The following is a 20829-nucleotide window of genomic DNA, read 5'->3' on the forward strand; positions in this document are numbered from 1 at the left end:
GAAATTCCATGTAGAACCAGAGTTGACCACTAGTTGAATACTCCGACTTGTTAGAAAATTTCTCCCACGCTACATTTAATATGTTGTGTTCAAAATTACATTATCATAGATCGGGTTTGTTATACCATAATTACAACAACCAAGATTTGAATCAGTACATGTGTGTTTTCTGTAGAAGATGGGAATTTTGATTTGAAACATTATATTGTCTACGTGATGATTCCGCGTGTGAAATATATCTCATGTACTATTGTAAGTATATAAAATTTTAAGATTTGTTTTACTATGTTTGTTATTTTTAAACAGATAATAGGAATACAAAAAACTCTAGCCAGTATAGGTCCCTAAACTCCCTATTTTTGTGTACTTTTTTAAATATTGAAAGAGTTCTGAAAACTTGTCATGCATCAAGTGTTTCGTTGTGTTTCTTGTTGTGTTGGTAAAAAATATACCGTTGCTTTAGACTAAATCTATATACATGTAACCTAGCTTTTCTGCCCAGAAAATTAAGAAGGCATGTAAGAACTTAGGAGAGTGTGCCAGCTCAATTCATTTATAATGCATTTAGATTTACAAGTACATTTATGTCAAATTAGAAACTATATTGCTTTGACTTTTAATATTTTCAAGAACACTGTTTGTCTTAAATTTCAAATCTCCCTCCATTTTTTTCAAATATTGAATGAAAGCAACCTACGTGCACTGACTAATGGAGTATTCAACTAGCGGTCAACTGCAAAGGAAATAGAGGAGTAATCAACTAGCAGTCAACTGTAAAGGAAATAGTGGAGTATTCAACTAGCGGTCAACTGCAATGGAAATAGAGGAGTAATCAACTAGCGGTCAACTGCAAAGAAAATAGTGGAGTAATCAACTAGCGGTCAACTGTAAAGGAAATAGTGGAGTATTCAACTAACGGTCAACTGCAAAGAATATATAGGAGCATTCAACAGTGGTCCACTCTATGCAAATGAGTTGACCGCTCCCTCATTTGCATGGCAAAAATTCAACTAATGGTCAATTGACGGTCAGTTGATCGTCAACTAGTAGTCAACTGAATACTCCGATTGAATTCTAATAGTATTTTTTCATATGGGTTTGTATAACACAGACATTTGTATGCAACTACAAGGTTGATTTTCTTTTAACTCATTTAAGGTAGAACCTATGTTGGAAAAGTCTTTGTCACAAGATTTTTAAAACTTTTCCAAATGATAAATTCGTACTTGCTTATCAATCAGTTAAAAGCTCAAGATATGTTTCCTTATTTTTAAATGTAGTACAGTCTCTGAAACTTGGAATGTTAATTAAATAATGTGACTACACATTTTCAGTTTTTAGGGGTACTTGTTCAGAAGAGAATATAAAAAAAATTAAAATACTTCTTCAAACATAGTCGTTAATAGACTTAACTAGACGGTATTAAGCAATATTTTTCAAGAATATTTTTTTTTTATTCAATTCACATTAAAGTATCCCCGTGTGGATCCGGGTTAGAATAGGTCCTCAGTACCCCCTTAAAGGGCGACTAAATAGGGCGGTCCTTCGGATGAGACCGTATAAACCGAGGCCCCGTGTCACAGCAGGTGTTGCACGATAAAGATCCCTTCCCTGCTCAAAGGCCGTAAGTGCCGAGCATAGGCCTAAATTTGCAGCCCTTCACCGGCAATGGTGACGTCTCCATATCAGTGAAATATTTTGGAGAGGGACGTTAAACAGTATACAATCAATCAATCAATCATAAAAGTAAAGTCCACATTTAGAAAAAAAAAATAAGCAAATGAACTCTATTTTTAGTCAATTTTCCACCCAACATTTGTCGATATTTTTCAGAAATCTTTGTCACAAGGTTTTCAAACTTTAATATGAGGATGAACATACCCAAATGATTGCAAAAAAAGATTGAAATATATACCTATCGCCGCCAATTAATAAAAAATAGGGTATATACCAATGCAAATATTCTTGACCTTTTTGCACTTACACGGGATTTAATTTATTTATTAAGTGACTGTTTGTGATTACTTTCAGATTAAAAATCTTAACGTTGTTCAAAAATTGTACTTATTTATTTAAAAGATCATGTCTGAGAGAAAAATTTAAAAATCAAACACCAACCATTAAAAATATATATGAATAAGTAACAAATAATTATACTTTAAACATATTTTAATGAATAATTCAATGAGGATTGGGCAACAGGCATGGTCTATGTACACCCTCACCTTAAACAAATAATTATGAGAAGGAATGCACATCATTTCATGATAGATATCACAAAATGTACACACAATCTACAACACGTAGATTGTCTTTGACTTAGACACATTTCATCAAGATGTTTTACTATTTAGTGGGCAACTGAAGATTTATTTTTTTTTTTAGGATTTTTGCATTCCTTCAAAACAATAAACATATCATTCACATTATTACAATACTTTACATATATACTGTAATTTCATTACAGGAGATTGGATTTGTCAGTTTAATTAATGTACTGATCTAGAAAATGAAAGGTGCCATCATGTTTCTCTAACTCAAGAAATATATTGTCATTAAGCTTTATAACCAAAAATATAATTAAATATTATGGATTCTGTTGAAGATTACGCCAGAATGGGCCAGGTATGAAAAAGAAAACGTTGAAACTTTGTCAGAATGGATTAAATGTATAAGGTCCATGTTAAAATCGCCTATTAAAAGATTGAGGGACAATATGATAACCATCTGTTCTTCTATATTCAATAATCCATAAGTGAAAAAAAGAATAAGATAGATTACATGATCAATATGTACTGGTCCCTGCTGAGAAAGCAGGTAACAAAATTGTCTTTGTTCCTGCTGAGAAAGCAGGTAACAACATTGTCTTTGTTCGTTATGCTCATTCTTTAAATTGTATTTTAGAAGAACTTGGATTTTATTTCACAAGTGGTTATCCAATTTAAAGTAATAGTTCCCTTTCTAAGGAATAAATTCTTCAAAATCATATGTCAGTTTCGCATATTTTCTAATATCCCGAAGAACCAAAATAATTTTGAACTAGCATATATATATATTTATCCCATGTTTAACCCTTTATCCCGTTGATATAGCTCATGTGATATCGTTTTCATATCACACAGTTGTGACGTCACAATGGATTTTGCGTTAGAGTGATGAAGTAAAATGAAATGGAGTCCTATATAAAAACAGTGTCAAACATTGTTCGTCTTGTTAAAAACATGGGATAAAAAGAATCTCACATGTTTTTGTAGTTGGATATGATTTTTATCCAACTCGTTGTGTTTTTTTATTCCCTCGCCAAGGCTCGGGGATAAAATCCACACAACTCATTGGATAAAAATCATATCCAACTACAGATCATTTGAGATCCTATATATATATATATATATATATATATATATATATATATATAAAAAGCACTAAAAAACCAACAACACTGTATATCCTAAATGTCGGATCTACCAAGTAGATACAAGGTCACGGATGGAAATTTATACAAAGCACTAAAAATGACCAACGACACGAACAATAAAAAATTGTCTCAATTTTTTATTGTTCGTGTCGTTGGTCATTTTTAGTGCTTTGTATATATATATATACATATATATATATATATATATATATATATATATATATATATATATATATATATATATATATATATATATACGTTGATAAGATAAATCCTTGGTACAGTAAAAAAAACTTAAATAAATAAAAACAGAATGCTGCAGTCCATATTAAATAAAATCTTTACTGTTAGCGCTTTCAGCCATGTTGGCTCTTCAGACAGTTACAAAAAATTCAAAACGTTGTCAATAACGTTGCTAATGACGTCGTGATAACTTAAGGCATTATGACGTCACAATGTAGTTTGTGGTAGCGGCTGCATGAACTTTTTCAACGCAGTCAAAGAATGTATAATTAAACATAGAAATAAAATAAGTTTTGTGAATTATACATAATCTCATTTGCAATTCAGTTTTGGTTTAAAAAGTCATATAAAGTAGTCCTCTTTGGTAACACGGGCGATTTCATCCGATGTCCACATTTTATAGATAGGGAAAATCTTAAATTTCCCTTTCCCACACTCGGCGAAATGTTCTGAACAAGGGGTGCATCTGACAGTTTCGTCCCGTATATGTTGCTTGTGTACCCTCACTCGTGCGTTAAGTTGATTTGTCTGCCCTATCTAATACTCGCCACAGGTTGGGCATGTTGCACAGTAAATCAAATTTGAAGATTTACAATTCATACTGGTATTAGGTTTTAAAACTTTCCCGTTTTTAAGTGTAATTTGTTCGCCCTCCTAAATGAAATCACACGTTCCACATCGGGGGTCACTACACTTTTTGACGACACTCTGGTTACTAGAGGAAAATTTTGCTTTGGTTAATATCCTCTTTAGGTTTGGTGCTTGTCTTCTGCTGTTAATAATTGACGATTTATCCAGAAGATTTTTCATGTTTTCAGATTGTTCTAATATTGGATAAAATCGCTTTGCTGAATTGAGAATATTGTGGTTACGGGGGTTGTGAGTTATCACAAATGGAATATTCTCTTCGTCGTTTTCCTCGGGATGGCGAATATTTCGTAATTGGGTTATAGGTATGTCTTTTGCCCGGTTCATTCCGTCCTCAATAAGGTTCATTGGGTAATTTTGTCGCGTCAGGTGTTGTTTTAGTTCTTGGAGCCTTTTTAATCGTAGAGAAGAATCGGTCACGATTGTACAAATACGTCTCGCCATATTGTATGGAATGTTCCTTTTTGTATGTGACGGATGGCAGGAGCGAAAATCCAAGTATTGATGGGTATCTGTTTCTTTACAGAATAGGTCTGTAGAAATATCCTCCCCGTTTTTTATTATAAGTATATCAAGGAAAGGAAATGAGTCCCGATTCATGTCACTTGTGAAATTAATTGAATCGTGTAACTCATTTATGACCGAATGGAATTTTTTAAGATCCTCTTCACTCTTTGTCCAAAAGATGAAGCAATTGTATAGCTCAGCAACAAATTAAACCATCTGTTGTAACGATTTATTCCAATGTTTCAACCTGAATTTATAATAAAACAAAATATAATCACATTATGACGATAACGTCGTTCCGTAGATTTTTCAGAGCAGCGAGGGTTATACCAGTCTAGCCGAACTCAAAAAACGACGTGAACTCCAAAAAAGAAGTCTTTGGCTCCGTCATGCATTGCGGCAAAATGGCTTCCGATGTAAACAAACGATGGATTGTCGTTCGCTTTCTCCACAAATACGACTGAATAATGGCTGTATTTAGTAAACTGTGACTGGATTTCAATTTTTGTTGAATAAATAATTGTACCCATTAAATTATTAAGTGGTTATTGACTTATTTATCGCTCTGTATTCTTGCATAATAGTGATTTGGGATATACGTACGACACCGGGATTCAATAAAGTCGGTAAGAATTAATTTTCTAACTTAATTTATTGTCCCCTTGATTTAAATTTTATGCCATTCCTACTATAAAGATCCTTAAATTTTACTTCTAAGACACTTATATATTTTTTTTATGAAAAACCGCACAATTTTGGCGGCGGAGCAGAGATATTAACAGGTTCGATTTGAGAAGACTTTTTAACCGTAATTTTAAAAGAATGATTTTTTTTAAGTTCTTAAACTCATAGATTATAATTCTAAAATGTTTTCATGATTATATCTATTCATATGTGAAAACATTAGGTATATAGCGATGGTGATAACTAACTAACGCTCTCAATATTCAGATGTCATACAGGATTATATGACGAAATAATATTACAAATAGGTAAAAATTCGGTCAATGTTTAACAGTTACAACATATATATATTACATTGTTCAATTTTACATATTTTTCCCTTTTATTATATATTTAATTCCCAAACGTTTATTTTTCTTTGTATTTGATCTAACTTGAAACGTGAACTTTCTTCAAAAAAGCCTCGGAGGAAATGTGGAAACTGAATGGATTCTCATGTAACTGTCACCTGATCGACTCTTATTTATGATTAAAACCATCAATTCAGTACTTTTTTTAATTATTGGTAAGATGTATTTACAATGCAGTTGCTCATTGCTGATCTAAACATGCTGAAATTTATTCGTACACGATAGACATGAAAGACAGAGGAAATTCGAACTGAAAATTCGCCAGCGTTCCTTACTTACAAAATAAACTTCTAAAATCAGTAAAAGTAGTTCTAAAATGACTAACTTAGTCACTACAGACAAATTATCAACCACAGAGATGTTTTCATAAGATTACGACTGTTTAATTTGTATTTTGTATCCTACTTGTATGATGTCTGGCTGAACCTCGAAGTTGGTCAACTTTGACTTGAAATTAAAAACTATTTGCACATGAAATCAAAATTCTAACAAATACGTTCTCTAAAACAATTTATTATTAATCATTTCTGAGAACTTACATTATTGTAAGGTAATCCAATTTTTTGCAAAAACACTTTTTATAAGAGCCCACTTTTCACGATTTTTCACCGTTTTTTTTTATATAACTGCGCATGCGTTGGACTCGTTTTTTGGAGTCTTTTCTGGACTGAAATTCTCACTTCCGTTAACGCCGTTTTTGGAGTTCGTCTAGACTGTATACTGAATGCCACTGTATAGTTTAACAACACAATAATTACAAATCTATATATAATCATTGGTCCGTACTTCGCGTTAGTCACAAAAACAGTGTCTACTCACACATTGATGGATCCAAAATTAATATTACTGAGCTATAATGTCACAAACACAGGATCGTCTATCCACAGGTAAACAAAACAAACTTCCGTTGACTGTAAACAATGAAAAATAATGTCCGACTCTAAAAGTTCCGGAATATCGTTAACGATACACTCCCCCGACGTTTCTTGACAAGTTCACAACTAATCACATTCATCCACTGGTAGTATAACTACAAGTCTATGAACAGATCTGCGAATGACAGTGTCAGTACACCCGTCATACTTTGCACCTGGTCCCACGTTCTTGTATCGCACTGTGACGTCTCGTACCTTTCCGTCTGTTCCAGGCTCTGCCTCGGCAATTTGAGCAAGTTTCCACTTTCCACGAATTAGATTTGTATCCTGGACTAACACAAGATCACCCTGCTTCAGATTTCTCCTGATTGTATGCCACTTCTGTCTCACAATAAGAGTGGGAAAGTAATCTCTAATCCATCTTTTCCAAAAGGTATCAACCAGCTGTTGAATGAATTTCCATCTCAATCGTGGATTGCAACGTTCTTCCATTTGCATCTGAGGAACCCGAACAGTGGATCTCCCTAACAGTAAATCATTCGGGCATAAGTACGTTCCTTCGTTTGGGTCACACACCTTGGTCCCGATAGGTCTCTCATTTATTAAATTCGCAGCTTCAAACAACACAGTTTGCAACTCTGAAAACGTTAAAATTGAATCCCCAACAGCAATTTGCAGACATCGCTTCACAGACTTGATTAAGGATTCACTACAACCATTCTCCCATGGAGCGTCCGCAGATTTGATGACATTCCATTCTACTTCAAACTTATCCAATTCCTTGCCTGCAGCTACTAGCTGTGTGCCTGCATCAGAAATCATTCGCTTTGGATTGCCACGAAGTGATACAAATCTCCTGAATACAACAAGGAAACTTCCTGTGTCGTAACCTTCCGCCAAATCGATGTACACACCCCTGCAATATAGGCAATTAAACAATACCCCATATGCCTTTCCATGTGTTCGTCTTTTGACTGTGTCACGTATGGTATATGGTCCAAACATATCAACGGCACAATTATAAAATGGAGGTGCTGGATTCAGTCGGAATGAAGGTAAAACACCCGTCTGTTGTTGTATTGTTACTTTATCCCGCTTTCTGCACACAACACAGTTATCCTTGACTCGTCTTATGATTTTTCGAACTCCGGGAATCCAATATCTGCTTCTGATTTTTGCTAACGTCACCTCCAATCTTGCATGATCTTCACCATGAACACTGCGCACAACTAACTCCGTAAACCGACCCTTTCTTGGCAGCAAAAAGAATTCTCTCTGGTTCCATGATTGTTTGATCCATTCAGCTATGCGTTGTCCAACGCAAACAACCCCATCTTGATTGATGAATGGCCCAAGTCTTTGAAACTTCTTCATGCAATCATCTGGTAACTTTTCCTGTGCGTGCTTAACCCAACTCCTTTCTGCTTCAACAGATGTCCCTGAAGTGATCTTGCTACAAATACCTCTAAATGTTTTCCATTTCACAATGGCTAAAACCATGCTGGTGACTCGAAGAAGCTTCTTCAGACTGGCAAACCGCTCTATGTCTATAACAGCGCATCCATTGGAAGAACGATTCTCAGAAGTGATTGACATTGTCACCCCAATAATATCAGGTATCTGATCGCTGTCTATGGTATTTTCTTGACTTATTGGCCAAAATTCAAATGGAGTTCTCAGAAAATCTGGCCCGTTTTGCCACTTAGAGTCAGTCCCTAAAGCACTTGCTACTGCAACCCATGTAGTCATGTCGGCAGGGTTCTGATCTCCTTGAATCCACCACCACTCAGTGGGATCAGATGTGCTTTGTATTTCAGCAACACGTGTTGCCACAAATGTCCCAAAGCCATAACTCTCTCGCTGTATTTGCGCTCTTACAATCATGGAGTCGACAATATGCACAATCTTACTGAATTTGAAATTCATTTCTGTTACTAGTTTTTGACGCAGCCTAGACGCAAGCACTGCTCCACAGAGTTCAAGACGAGGGGTAGACAACTGCTTTGCTGGTGCAATTCGATTCTTTGCTATCACTAGGCTCGATGCGTATTTGTCATCTTTGGTATGCCATCTGATATAGGCACATGCACCGTAGGCTTGCTGACTTCCATCCGAAAATATAACAAGCATTGGATCACCTTCTGTATTCTCCGGCATAAGGCATCTTTTGAATGTTAAATTCTGCAAATCATAAAGTCCTGTAAAGAACTGAACCCACTTGGCCCTCATATCTTCACTCATAGGCTCATCCCATCCAATCTGATTTTCTTTGGGACACATGGTCCTCATGAGAATTTTTGCAGACAATACATATGGAGCAACCAGTCCAAGAGGATCATATATGCCTGCAACTTGACTTAGAACCATCCTGCGAGTTAGACTGTCCGGAATAAGATGTAATTGTCCATCCTCGATATCATCCTCTGTATGCTTTCCACGTCTTTTTGGCGAAAAGTTCAGTTTTGCCTTGAACATCCAAACATCATCTTTGGGTAACCAAATCATTCCAAGAATGTTTTCCTGCTCGGCACATAACACATTCAATCCTGCAAAGTGGTCATCTTGATCACCAGAAACAATCCAATGTTTTACATGAAATCCTCCGCAGCTTAAAAGTCTTTCAGTGTTCAGAATTATTTCCTTGGCTTCACAAACAGTATTCACTGTAGTGAGTAAGTCATCCACATAACTGTTTTTGATAACAAATTTAGCTGCCTTTGGATATTCTTCCTGATTCATTTCTGCTGTCATTCGCAAGGCCATGGTAGAGATTGCTCCGCTGGGTCTATCTCCAAATGTGACTGACATTAAGACATAATGATCAGGTGGTCTGTCTATCTGCAAGTCCCTCCATACAAATCTGTGTGTATGCTGATCTCTTTCCGACAGTTTGATTGCGTTGTACATCTTCGTGATATCTCCAGCAATTGCAATTTTTCTTTGCCTAAATCTGATAATAACTCCTAAAAGGTCGTTCAGAACATTTGGCCCCTTTGCCCAGTATTCATTCAAAACATGACCCATATACGAGGACGATGAATCGAATACGATCCGCACTGGTGTAGTCTTGGAATTTGGTTTTAAGACTTCATGGTGTGGAATGTAGTGGATAGGTCCTGCATAAGTTTGCATCTCTTCAGCCGTTAATTTTCTTGCAACGCTTGTCTGCACCATATCCGCAATCTGGTCACCATATGCTTCACTGTACTCTTGTCCCGCCTTTTCTAAGCGCCTTTCCGTGCATTTCAACCGACATACCGCTGCATTGATATTGTTTGGGAGAGACTTTGGATCCTTAATCCATGGGTACGTAGTAGTCCAGTTCTTGCCCGCTTCATCGTACTGAAGTCCCTCCTTTATAAAATGTAACTCTTGTTCTTCCTTTAACGTGTAGCTTCCATTTCCAGGTGGACACTTCCCGCACCTGCAACTTCCACACTTTGGTACACAATGCGTTCCCAGACTTTCTATGTCGAAAAAATTGTCAACAGCATTCTTAAGGCTTTCATGGTTTAACCGTATTGGTTCGATTATCCTTCCAGAAGTATGATGAATGCACACAAGATTTGACTCCGTTGTAACAGGTACTCGTAACTTGGCGTGACTTCCTCTAATGCAGTGTCCAAATTGATTTCGCATCAATTGAAGATTTCCAATTTGATCAATTTTCTCAGGCAATAAGATGCAGCAATCAGCTCCTATAAGCAGGTCCACTTTTCCTTCTGGTCTCACTATATCTCCCTCTTTAATCCCTTTAAAGAATTTCACAACTCCATGAACATCCACTTTGAAATATCTGCTGTAATTTTGTTCATTCCATATACTTTAACTTGCCAGACCTTGCCATACATGTCTGTCAGTGGCAGTAAGTATTCTTTGCTTTGAATACACTCAGATGTGTTTCCCACCTTCGTCACTGATAATGTCACTTCACGCCCCTTGAGTCCAAGCTTCCTAGCTGATTCAAAAGTTAAAAGAGAAATATTAGCACCAGGATCCCATAGGGTGGTCAATGGGATATTACCACTCTCTATTTTGCTGATCATGAGAATGACTCCCTTCTTTCCCTGCTCTTCGTTAACAATGTTTACACTGTGATGATGTGCGCTCGCGTTCACTATCGCCCCATGTAAGAATGGATGATGAAATCTGCCGCATTTTTGTTGACGAAAATCTGTGATTTCACAGGGCTTTCTATTATTACATCTTTTTGATAGATGTCCACTTTTCAGGCAACTAAAACAAGCACCGTTTCGTTTCAGCAACTCCATCTTTGTTTCTCCATCAAGAGCAGAAAAAGCGGTGCAGTCCCCAATAGAATGATTGTCAGTCTCGTGATACCAACATTTTTTCCTGAAAGACATCATTTCTGGAAGCATCGTGTATTGCTCCCCTCTGTTTTCCATTAAGAAGCGCATCTGTCACTTGTGCTAATCCTTCAATCACCTGTTGCATTTTCTGTTCATTTTGCTGCATTTGACTCTGTATAACATTGACAAAAGAATCGTCAAATTTCTCATTTTTCTCGTGTGAGCTGGTAATAGTATGGATTTTTCCTTTACGAGAAACACTGCCATTATCACTTTCTCGAATATCCGAAGTCATATATTCAACTGCAGCTCTTTCATCCAAAAGGAATCTCATCAAATCAGAAAACGGTGTAGACTTCAGTCTAAGTTTCAGCAAAGCCCATTCTCTCTTCTGGATAGAGGGTAATAATTTCTCAATCTCACTGATCATGGTGGCATTGTCCATTTCTTTTTCCAAACCCATCTGCTTCAGAATCAACCAACATCCCTCCACTATCTCCACCATTTCTGTAAACTTTGTGCTGTCTCCCTCAGGAACTGCCTTCAATGCCCTTATGTCAGCCAGAACGGTGTCCGCCAACTTTTCCGGTCTTCCATACTTCAGATCAAGACGTTTAAACATTTCCTCAAAGTCATTATCTACTTCCTTCAAAATTTCAAAAGGCTCTCCAGATAAGGAATTCTTCAAAGCAAAGGGATCTTTTCCATATGTTGGAATCATGTGAGTAAAATAGTCTGACTTAAAACTCGGGTAATCTCGAATCTTGAAGTGTGGCGGATCTTATTTTTTCACTTTCAGGGATTGTTCTTTCACGCATTTCTCTTGCGATGTGATTTTCTTGGTAGTTGATTTGAGACAAAGGGACCTGGCCTTACACAACTCTTTGTATAAAGTGTTCATGTCATGGTTTGCTTCGTCCATCTTTGGTTTATCATTTTCATCATCTGAATCAAAGTTCTCTAGGTACTCACTATGTCGTACTTCCATATCTTTATATGACTGTTCCAAATCACTGAGCATCTGTTTGACAATATCTGATTCCTCTTCATCCTGAATTTTCTCCAAAAGGCGTCCATATATTCTGTGGAACCTTCCCTTTGCTGTACTTCGCTTTTTCCGTAACATCTTCCTAATTTCTTCTCCCATGTTCTCCAATGTGTTGAAATGTATAGCTCAGCAACAAATTAAACCATCTGTTGTAACGATTTATTCCAATGTTTCAACCTGAATTTATAATAAAACAAAATATAATCACATTATGACGATAACGTCGTTCCGTAGATTTTTCAGAGCAGCGTGGGTTATACTGAATGCCACTGTATAGTTTAACAACACAATAATTACAAATCTATATATAATCATTGGTCCGTACTTCGCGTTAGTCACAAAAACAGTGTCTACTCACACATTGATGGATCCAAAATTAATATTACTGAGCTATAATGTCACAAACACAGGATCGTCTATCCACAGGTAAACAAAACAAACTTCCGTTGACTGTAAACAATGAAAAATAATGTCCGACTCTAAAAGTTCCGGAATATCGTTAACGATACAGCAATCATCTAAGTACCTTTTCCAGTTCTCTTTAATGTACTGCGTAAAGTCTAGATCAAATGTTTCCGGCAAAACGTTGTAAAGTTTTTCTTCTAAAAATCCCATTACTAAACAGGCATATGTAGGGGCGACTTTGGTGCCCATGGCAGTACCTTTGATTTGTAGATAATTTTCATCATCAAACAGAAAATCATTATTCTCTAGTACAATTCTAAGTCCTTCTAAAATGAAGTTTGCGGGGAATCTATCGTCGATTTCTTCCGGATACTTATCCCACCAATATTTGATCGCCTCAATTCCTAACTCATGCGTAATATTAGTATACAAGCTGGTAACATCAAAACTAACAAGTAATGTTTCTCTTGGTACTGTTTGTGGAATATAGTTGAGGAAATCCATATCATCACGCACATAACTGGTCACTTTGGTACACAGTGGTTTTAAGATTATATCTAGTAGATTGCTTAATCTTTGTGTACTAGATGCGGGTCCTGCAATGATGGGCCTCAGTTTAAGATCATTTGGTCTAAGAAGTTTAATGTACGTAGAATTACATTTGTTGACATTTTCCTGGATTTCTTTACATTTGTGTATTTTGGGAAGACCATAAAAATGGCTAGTTTTAACTTCGAAATCCGTAAGGTATTCAAGTTCATTTTTCGTGAGATTACCTTGGTACTTCTTTGTGAGTTTTTGTATTTTGAGCATAGTTTGTCGATCTGTATTTTGCTCTAGTTTCTTATAGAACTGATTATCCTGGAGTTGAGATAGGGACATTTCTTTATAATGTTCTCTGTCCATAATTACTATAGCTCCTCCTTTATCAGCACTTTTTATGACAATTGTTTGGTCACTTTTAAGATTTTGCATTGCTTGATATTGATTATGTGGAATATTTGACGTTACCTTTTTATCCGCCATGTTGGAGTGAGCTGCCTTTTTGAGACATGAGATATAATCCTCCAAATGCTTATCTCTATTTAGCGGTGCCTGAAACCTTTCCTATTTTTAACCAGAGATATATCATCATCGGTTTTATTTTGAAAAAATTCCTTCAAGCGTAATTTACGGCAGAATTCTTCTGTGTCCTTAACGACATCAACCTTATCAGACTTTGGCGTAGGCGTGAATTTTAAACCATGTTCCAAAAGTTTTATTTCATCACTATTCAAGTCTCGTTGTGATAGGTTGATAATTTTGGGTTCTGTAGAAACTGTCTTCTCTGTGCTTTCAGGCCAGTTAATTATTTCTTCCGTTTCGTTTGGGACCAACCCTGTCCTAAAAAAGAATTCCTGGAATTCTGTAATGATTTACTCCTTGCGTCTCCCTGAGTTGTCCTTAGGCTTTATTGGCTCTTTCCCATAATTGATCTCATATTGTTTCAACCATGCAGATTTTGATTCCAATATCTTCTTGGATTTTTCCTCCTCCCGAGTAACATCGTTATTCCATAACTCCAGCAGTTTTTACAAACGTTGCCACTACTTCTTTTGTTTAATTCCTCCAGCATAATGGCGTCAGTATTTTCATACTTGTTTTTGTATTTCGGAACTCTGAGGCGAAGCAGTGTAATTTCAGCTTCAAATCTTTGAAGTGCTAGTTTGATCCGGATTTTGGTTTTTTCGCTTGGTTCTGTTGTTATTTCCTTAACTCGGAATTTTCTAGGAAAAATAACATTTTCACAGTTTTTCCATTCCTCATAGGTGTCGGCAATTATTAACAGCAGAAGACAAGCACCAAACCTGAAGAGGATATTAACCAAAGCAAAATTTTCCTCTAGCAACCAGAGTGTCGTCAAAAAGTGTAGTGACCCCCGATGTGGAACGTGTGATTTCATTCAGGAGGGCGAACAAATTACACTTAAAAACGGGAAAGTTTTAAAACCTAATACCAGTATGAATTGTAAATCATCAAATTTGATTTACTGTGCAACATGCCCAACCTGTGGCGAGTATTATATAGGGCAGACAAATCAACTTAACGCACGAGTGAGGGTACACAAGCAACATATACGGGACGAAACTGTCAGATGCACCCCTTGTTCAGAACATTTCGCCGAGTGTGGTAAAGGGAAATTTAAGATTTTCCCGTTCTATAAAATGTGGACATCGGATGAAATCGCCCGTGTTACCAAAGAGGATTACTTTATAAGACTTTTTAAACCAAAACTGAATTGCAAATGAGATTATGTATAATTCACAAAACTTATTTTATTGACAACGTTTTGAATTTTTTGTAACTGTCTGAATAGCCAACATGGCTGAAAGCGCTAACAGTAAAGATTTTATTTAATATGGACTGCAGCATTCTGTTTTTATTTATTTAAGTGTATATATATATATATATATATATATATATATATATATATATATATATATATATATATATATATATATATATATATATATATATATATATATATACTGTATACAGGGCTATTTTCGCCCCGTGTTATTTTCGCCCTTTTGCACTTGCGAACAGTTTTGCCCCGTTTTAAATTCGCCCAATCATAGTTCTGTTTAAGAAATTATGCTGTGTAATTTCAATTCGCTCCGTCTTAAATTCGCCCATTCAAGAAGAGGGCGAAAGGGGCGAAAATAAAACGGGGGCGAAAATTTCCCTGTATACAGTATATATATATATATATATATATATATATATATATATATATATATATATATATATATATATATATATATATATATGAATCCTTACAAACAAAGATACAGATACATTCTTGGTTCCAGAAAATGTTCAACCAAGCCTCTTTCTTTACTGCTCACTAACACCCCAACTCATGTAATTGTGATTTAAATTCAAGACATGTTGTTTAGGTTGATCTATAAAATTGGCAGTAAACATGATATTGCTATAGCCTGTTTCTTTTAAAAACATGTCCTGTAATAAATGTTTCCAGACCTTTCTGAAAGACTTTCATGATTTTCAACAGAAAAAGGGTGGCTGAAGGGGGGGGGGGTATGTTAAAATAACACTATATCTTATACTTTTCAGCGAAAATAAGGGCTTACTAGTGACCGATTTGCTGGTAAAAAAAATGTGCATTATAATATGACAAACCTTTGTTTGCCTTATATGGCTATTGTTATAAATGCGCACAGAGGATCTTACCACGAGCAACTGAACAACCGTTGAATGAATAGCAACGTATACGCTAAATACATGTTTACATTTTACTTCGAACACGTAGTTCAGGTCAATCTACGATCATGTTAATGGACTGCAAAATAGAAAAAATGTTCTTACGAACAAAATACAAAGATAAGAAACTATGACAGATGTTACGGGCGTTTTTAATTTGTTGTTAAATGAAAAAAATGTTTAATAAAATGTAGTTAGTGTCAAGTTCAGAACACCAGCGCTTCAAGAGTAAGGAAAACTAGCAGCATCTCTTGTGCATTTAAATTGACAAAACTTTGTTTACGTTCGTGATCACGTGTTCGGTCAGGGAATTCACCTGGCAATTGTATTCACCGATAGTACAACAAAGGAATTAATACGTACAGACGCAAATTGCTTTTGCAGTATGACTTTCAGAAACCTAGAATTCCGCCGTTTATTTAACAAATGAATTGTTTGTCATAATGAGCATGAAAATAATATTTTTAAAAATGCTTTTCATTTACCGTAAGATTTTCCTCTTTTCAAGCGTAAAATTCCTGTAGTATTCATAGTAACCCATAATGCAATACTCATTCAGCTGATTGGTCAGTTAAAATCATGCTGTTGCCCAATTTGCTTATCTGACGCCAAAACTATAGTTTCGGTTCCCATGCAAAAATATTTATCCAAAAAGAAATTTTAATTCATGCAGAAAATTATAATAGAGAGAATACTTATTTAAGTTTGAATGAATGTTAAAGAGATCGATTGATTGAGGTACATTTCTACAGACATTATCAACTGATTCTAGGGTTGTGAAAACTGAAACACAACATAACTTTTCTCTTTACCTTGCCTCTACGTGCTAGTCACTTCCTAGCCATATTTCCGAGAATAATTTACCCTATCTCGCTGAAGTCTCGCTAACTCTCGCCAGAGCCACTGCCAGAGCTACTCTGAACTCATCGGGTTTATAATTTGCAGAACACCGAAAAATAACAGGTTCCGAACACAGTAGTAGGGGTGACTAAGATATTGACAGACGTGAAGGAAAAACTTCAAGAGTACTGCGCAACAATATATTCAAGAAGTGGCGTGAATCAGATGTGGATACTCAAAATTCCAAAGAATTTTTGGACAGTTTGAAATCACAAGATTTTACCAAAATCAACATGTTAAAAACTTTCGACTTTTCAACTTTATACACCACCATTCCCCACGATAAATTAAAGTCCAGGCTTTTTGATATCATTGACAGCAGGTTTTTCAATAAAAATGGAACCCGTAAATTTACTTACTTGGTCATCGGTCATTTGCAAAATTGTTTTGTTAAAATACATTCTGGTTGCACACAGTACTCTGAAGTTGACATCAAAAAGATGCTTGAGTTTCTGATTGACAAAATCTATGTGGTTTTTGGAGACCAGGCCTCAGGATCATGAAACAAACTTAGACTTAATTCAAATTTTCAATCACCTATGAAATATTTACTTATTATGGAATTTTTCTAAATTTGGAGATAACAACACTTCTGTGAAGCAATATTGAAAAATATTTTAATTCTGGTCTGATAGACTTCTACAACATTTTATTATAAATTAAAGATTTTGACTTAAGCTTAAGATGTTTCATGATCCCGGGGCCAGGTCTTCCAACAATATATTGGAATCCCAATGGGTACCAATTGGGCTCCAATATTAGCAGTTAATACCTATTTCATACGAAGCAGAATGTGTGCAAAGTCAACATTTAGATATATCGACGACGTATTGTCAATTAACATTAATAATTTCCATTCCTATGTCGACACGATATATCCTGATGAGCTTGAAATAAAAGATACCACAGATTCTGACACATCTGTTTCATACTTGGATATTTTTTTGAAAAAGACGTTAATGGTAATCTTACAACCAAGCTATATAATAAACATGATGACGAACTTTTTTATCGTCAAATTCACTTACTTATGCAGCAATATACCTTCATCATCTTCATACGGCGTTTATATATCTCAGTTGATTCGATATGCAAGAGCATGCTCTACGTATGAACAATTTCTAAATCGAGGCAAATTATTGACAAACAAGTTGATGAAACAAGAATATCAGCAGTCTCGTATAAAGTCATCATTATTTTCTAAAGCTCTTTGGTCGATACAATAACACTGTCAGCAAATACAATTTATCATTGAGTCAAATGCTTACGTTTTTCATACTTAGTGTTAGTCTATTATTTATACACTGATTTGACGACGGATTTTTCCGTTATTTCCCGATCATAACAAGGAGCATACGGCGGGTGTGTCCAGTCAGCAGGGAATGCTCACTCCTCCATGGCACCTGATCCCACACCTGATGTTTTAGAGGTCCGTGTTTGCTTTGCTCCTGTTTTGTATTGTTTTATGGACTTTTATATATTGAATATTGTTCGTTATCTTCATATCCTTCATTTACATCTGAAAGAATTAGTAATTCATACAATCAAGCAAACAAAGGATATTTTTCTTATTGACTAATTATAAGAATGGAATTTATCAATCAGTGTTTTAACAATTCACAATAAATATAAGATCATTCAATTTTTGGTGGAGGTTCAATCATCCATTTGCCGGTGTAGCATATTTTGCATTTGTAAGTTTGGACTGAATGGTTATTGGAACCAGAAACCATGTTTCAACGAAGATACCCTTTTATTTTACTCTTTATAAATACGACAGATTAAATTATTCTCAAGAACAGAAGTATAAGAAAAATATCTTATTTTTATTTATCCAATTTTGGCCACATCACTCTCCTGAGCACATGGGCTAATTAAAAAACACAGATCAGCTCAGTATTGAAAAGTTAAATTGTTGGGGAAGGGTAGATTTGAATTTCTCTACTACGTAAGGAATAAAGCTTATTTCAACTTATGTTATACAATATAACATAACTTGGGGCAGTTTACACTTTATAAACCGCGAAGCGTGAACTTCCCCAAGTTAAGTTCGGATATTATGAGTTGAAATAAGTTAAATTCCTTTTAATTTGATTTCAGTGTAGACAAATAAAGCATATTTTTGAAGTTACGTCATGCGGAGCGATACTTTTTGGACGTAACTCATTTTGAGGAAGGCAACCTATGTTATACAAATGGATTAAATATTTTACCCAATCAAATGAAGTGTTAAAACTGAAAATTAAATTATTTGAGAGTGTCACTATACCAATAAAGCATACATGTATAACTTTGCCATACTTGAAAAGATTTTCCAACATATTATTTGATCTCCCATTGTGACCCCTTACTAACCAATCGTCCTACCCCAAGGTGTCATAATTTGTACAAATTTGATTCTAGACGACCTGATGATGCTTCCACATGAGTATCATTTTTCCTGGCGCAATGGTTCTAGAGAAGAAGATTTTTCAAGATTTTTCCTATATATTCCTATGTAAAACTTTGATCAGCCATTGTGGCCTCGCCCTATCCCCAGGGGTCATGATTTGAACAAAAAGAATCTACACTACCTGATGATGCTTCCATATAAGTTTTATCTTCCTGGCCCAATGGTTCTGGAGAAGAAGATTTTTAAAGATTTTTTCTATTTATTTCTATGTATAAATTTAATAAGCTATAGTGTATGGTGGCCTCGTCCTACCCCCGGGGATTATGATTTAAACAAACTTGAACCTACACTATCTGAGGATGATTCCACATGAGTTTCGTCTTTCCTGGCCCAGTGGTTCTGGAGAAGATTTTTAATGATTTTTCAAATATATTTTTCTGTATAACTTCGATTAGCCATTGTGACTCCGCCCTACCCCCGGCCGGGGTCATGATTTTAACAACTTGAATCTACACTATCTCGGAATGTTTCCACATGAGTTTCTTGGTCCAGTGGTTCTGGAGAAGATTTTTTAATGATTTTTCAAATATATTTTTATGTAAAATTTTGATCATCCATTGTGACCCCGCCCTACCCTTGAGGGTCATGATTTGAATAAATTTGAATCTACATGACCTGAGGATGGTACTAAATGAGTTTCATCTTCCCTGGCCAAATGGTTCTGGAGACGAAGATTTTAAAAAAGATGCTATGAATTTTTCATTAATTCATAATTATCTCCCCTTGGAAGATTGCTTGGTCCTTCATTTGAACAAACTTTAATCCCTTTCACCCAAGCATACTTTGTTGCAAGAGTTTGGTTGAAAAAGTTTTGTCTGGTCCGATTTATAGAAAAAAATACTCTTAACGGCAAACAATTATTATTTAGTCCAGCATAGTTTTTGACCTATTTCGAGTATGCTGAATCCGAAAAAAAATATGCTGGCCTTCATGAAAATGGCGTTAAAGAGGTCAAAATGGCGATTCAAAATGGCGGACTTCCAATTTTATCGTTAAAAAGGAGAAATAATGTGTGAATATCTAAGTGAGTGTAATACAAGAATAAAAATGATAATAGAATAGAACATTATTAGTTTAACTCAGAAAATTTATTCGTTTCTACACTTAATTCGAATTTTCTCTGATTTGTGGTTTATTGTTCTATATTCCGCTTTGTTCAGGATTTTACATTTCCAAATATCCATACACCGCAGATTTGTATTTTTTCCTCTGTATCTCACTATTCTACAACTGAATGATGGCGCAGCTGTAAGTTAAAAGTCAAACTGGCGATTCAAAATGGCGAATGTTCACCTTTTCAAAAAATTATTTCTTTATGTCGTTTATATAGGAGAAAGGATTTGTGAATATATTACTGAGCGTAGTACAACTATGTAAATGCCAACAGAACACTACTTTGATCACTTTAAATCGAAAATTTAGTCGTTTAAATTTGAAATGTGTTATTTAGCTCAAAATGGCGATTCAAAATGACGTCTGATACACTCGAATTTCGTAGAAACTGCTTAATACTGGTGCGTTTTGCAGAAAATAAACTAGTTTGTTTTTCATATATGTAGTATGATATATATCATATTGATTAGTCCATTAGATATAAACAAAAAATACTTGAAAAGATTCTTTTATTTTTCAGGAAATAGTTGAAACAAACTTGACTTAAGTTTCCAA

At 35.3% G+C, this 20829-nt stretch overlaps 2 protein-coding genes across 2 annotated transcripts; both read right to left on the bottom strand.

The window, feature by feature from the left end:
* Positions 1-6908: 6908 nt before the first annotated feature.
* LOC134250114 (uncharacterized) lies at positions 6909-11053 on the bottom strand. The gene is made up of 2 exons (XM_062732463.1): positions 10627-11053; positions 6909-10534 (listed from the first exon to the last, which is right to left on the bottom strand). Exons 1-2 carry the CDS (start codon positions 11051-11053, stop codon positions 6909-6911), a joined length of 4053 nt encoding a protein of 1350 aa, XP_062588447.1.
* A 1477-nt stretch (positions 11054-12530) lies between these two features.
* LOC134250115 (uncharacterized) lies at positions 12531-13571 on the bottom strand. The gene has a single exon (XM_062732464.1). The coding sequence runs from the start codon at positions 13569-13571 to the stop codon at positions 12531-12533; it is 1041 nt and encodes a 346-aa protein (XP_062588448.1).
* Positions 13572-20829: the final 7258 nt, after the last annotated feature.

The sequence above is a fragment of the Saccostrea cucullata genome, unplaced genomic scaffold, assembly GCF_032062105.1.
Source record: "Saccostrea cucullata isolate Sc308-1 unplaced genomic scaffold, CSIRO_AGI_Scuc_v1 ctg1204, whole genome shotgun sequence".
In the NCBI taxonomy this organism is placed as follows: domain Eukaryota; kingdom Metazoa; phylum Mollusca; class Bivalvia; order Ostreida; family Ostreidae; genus Saccostrea; species Saccostrea cuccullata.

Coding starts and splice junctions, on each gene's coding strand:
- LOC134250114 (XM_062732463.1), bottom strand. CDS start 11,053: ATGGAGTTGCTGAAACGAAACGGTGCTTGTTTTAGTTGCCTGAAAAGT. Junction 10,535..10,626: donor GCCACTGACAGACATGTATG/GCAAGGTCTGGC, acceptor AATTCTTTAAAG/GGATTAAAGAGGGAGATATA.
- LOC134250115 (XM_062732464.1), bottom strand. CDS start 13,571: ATGGCGGATAAAAAGGTAACGTCAAATATTCCACATAATCAATATCAA.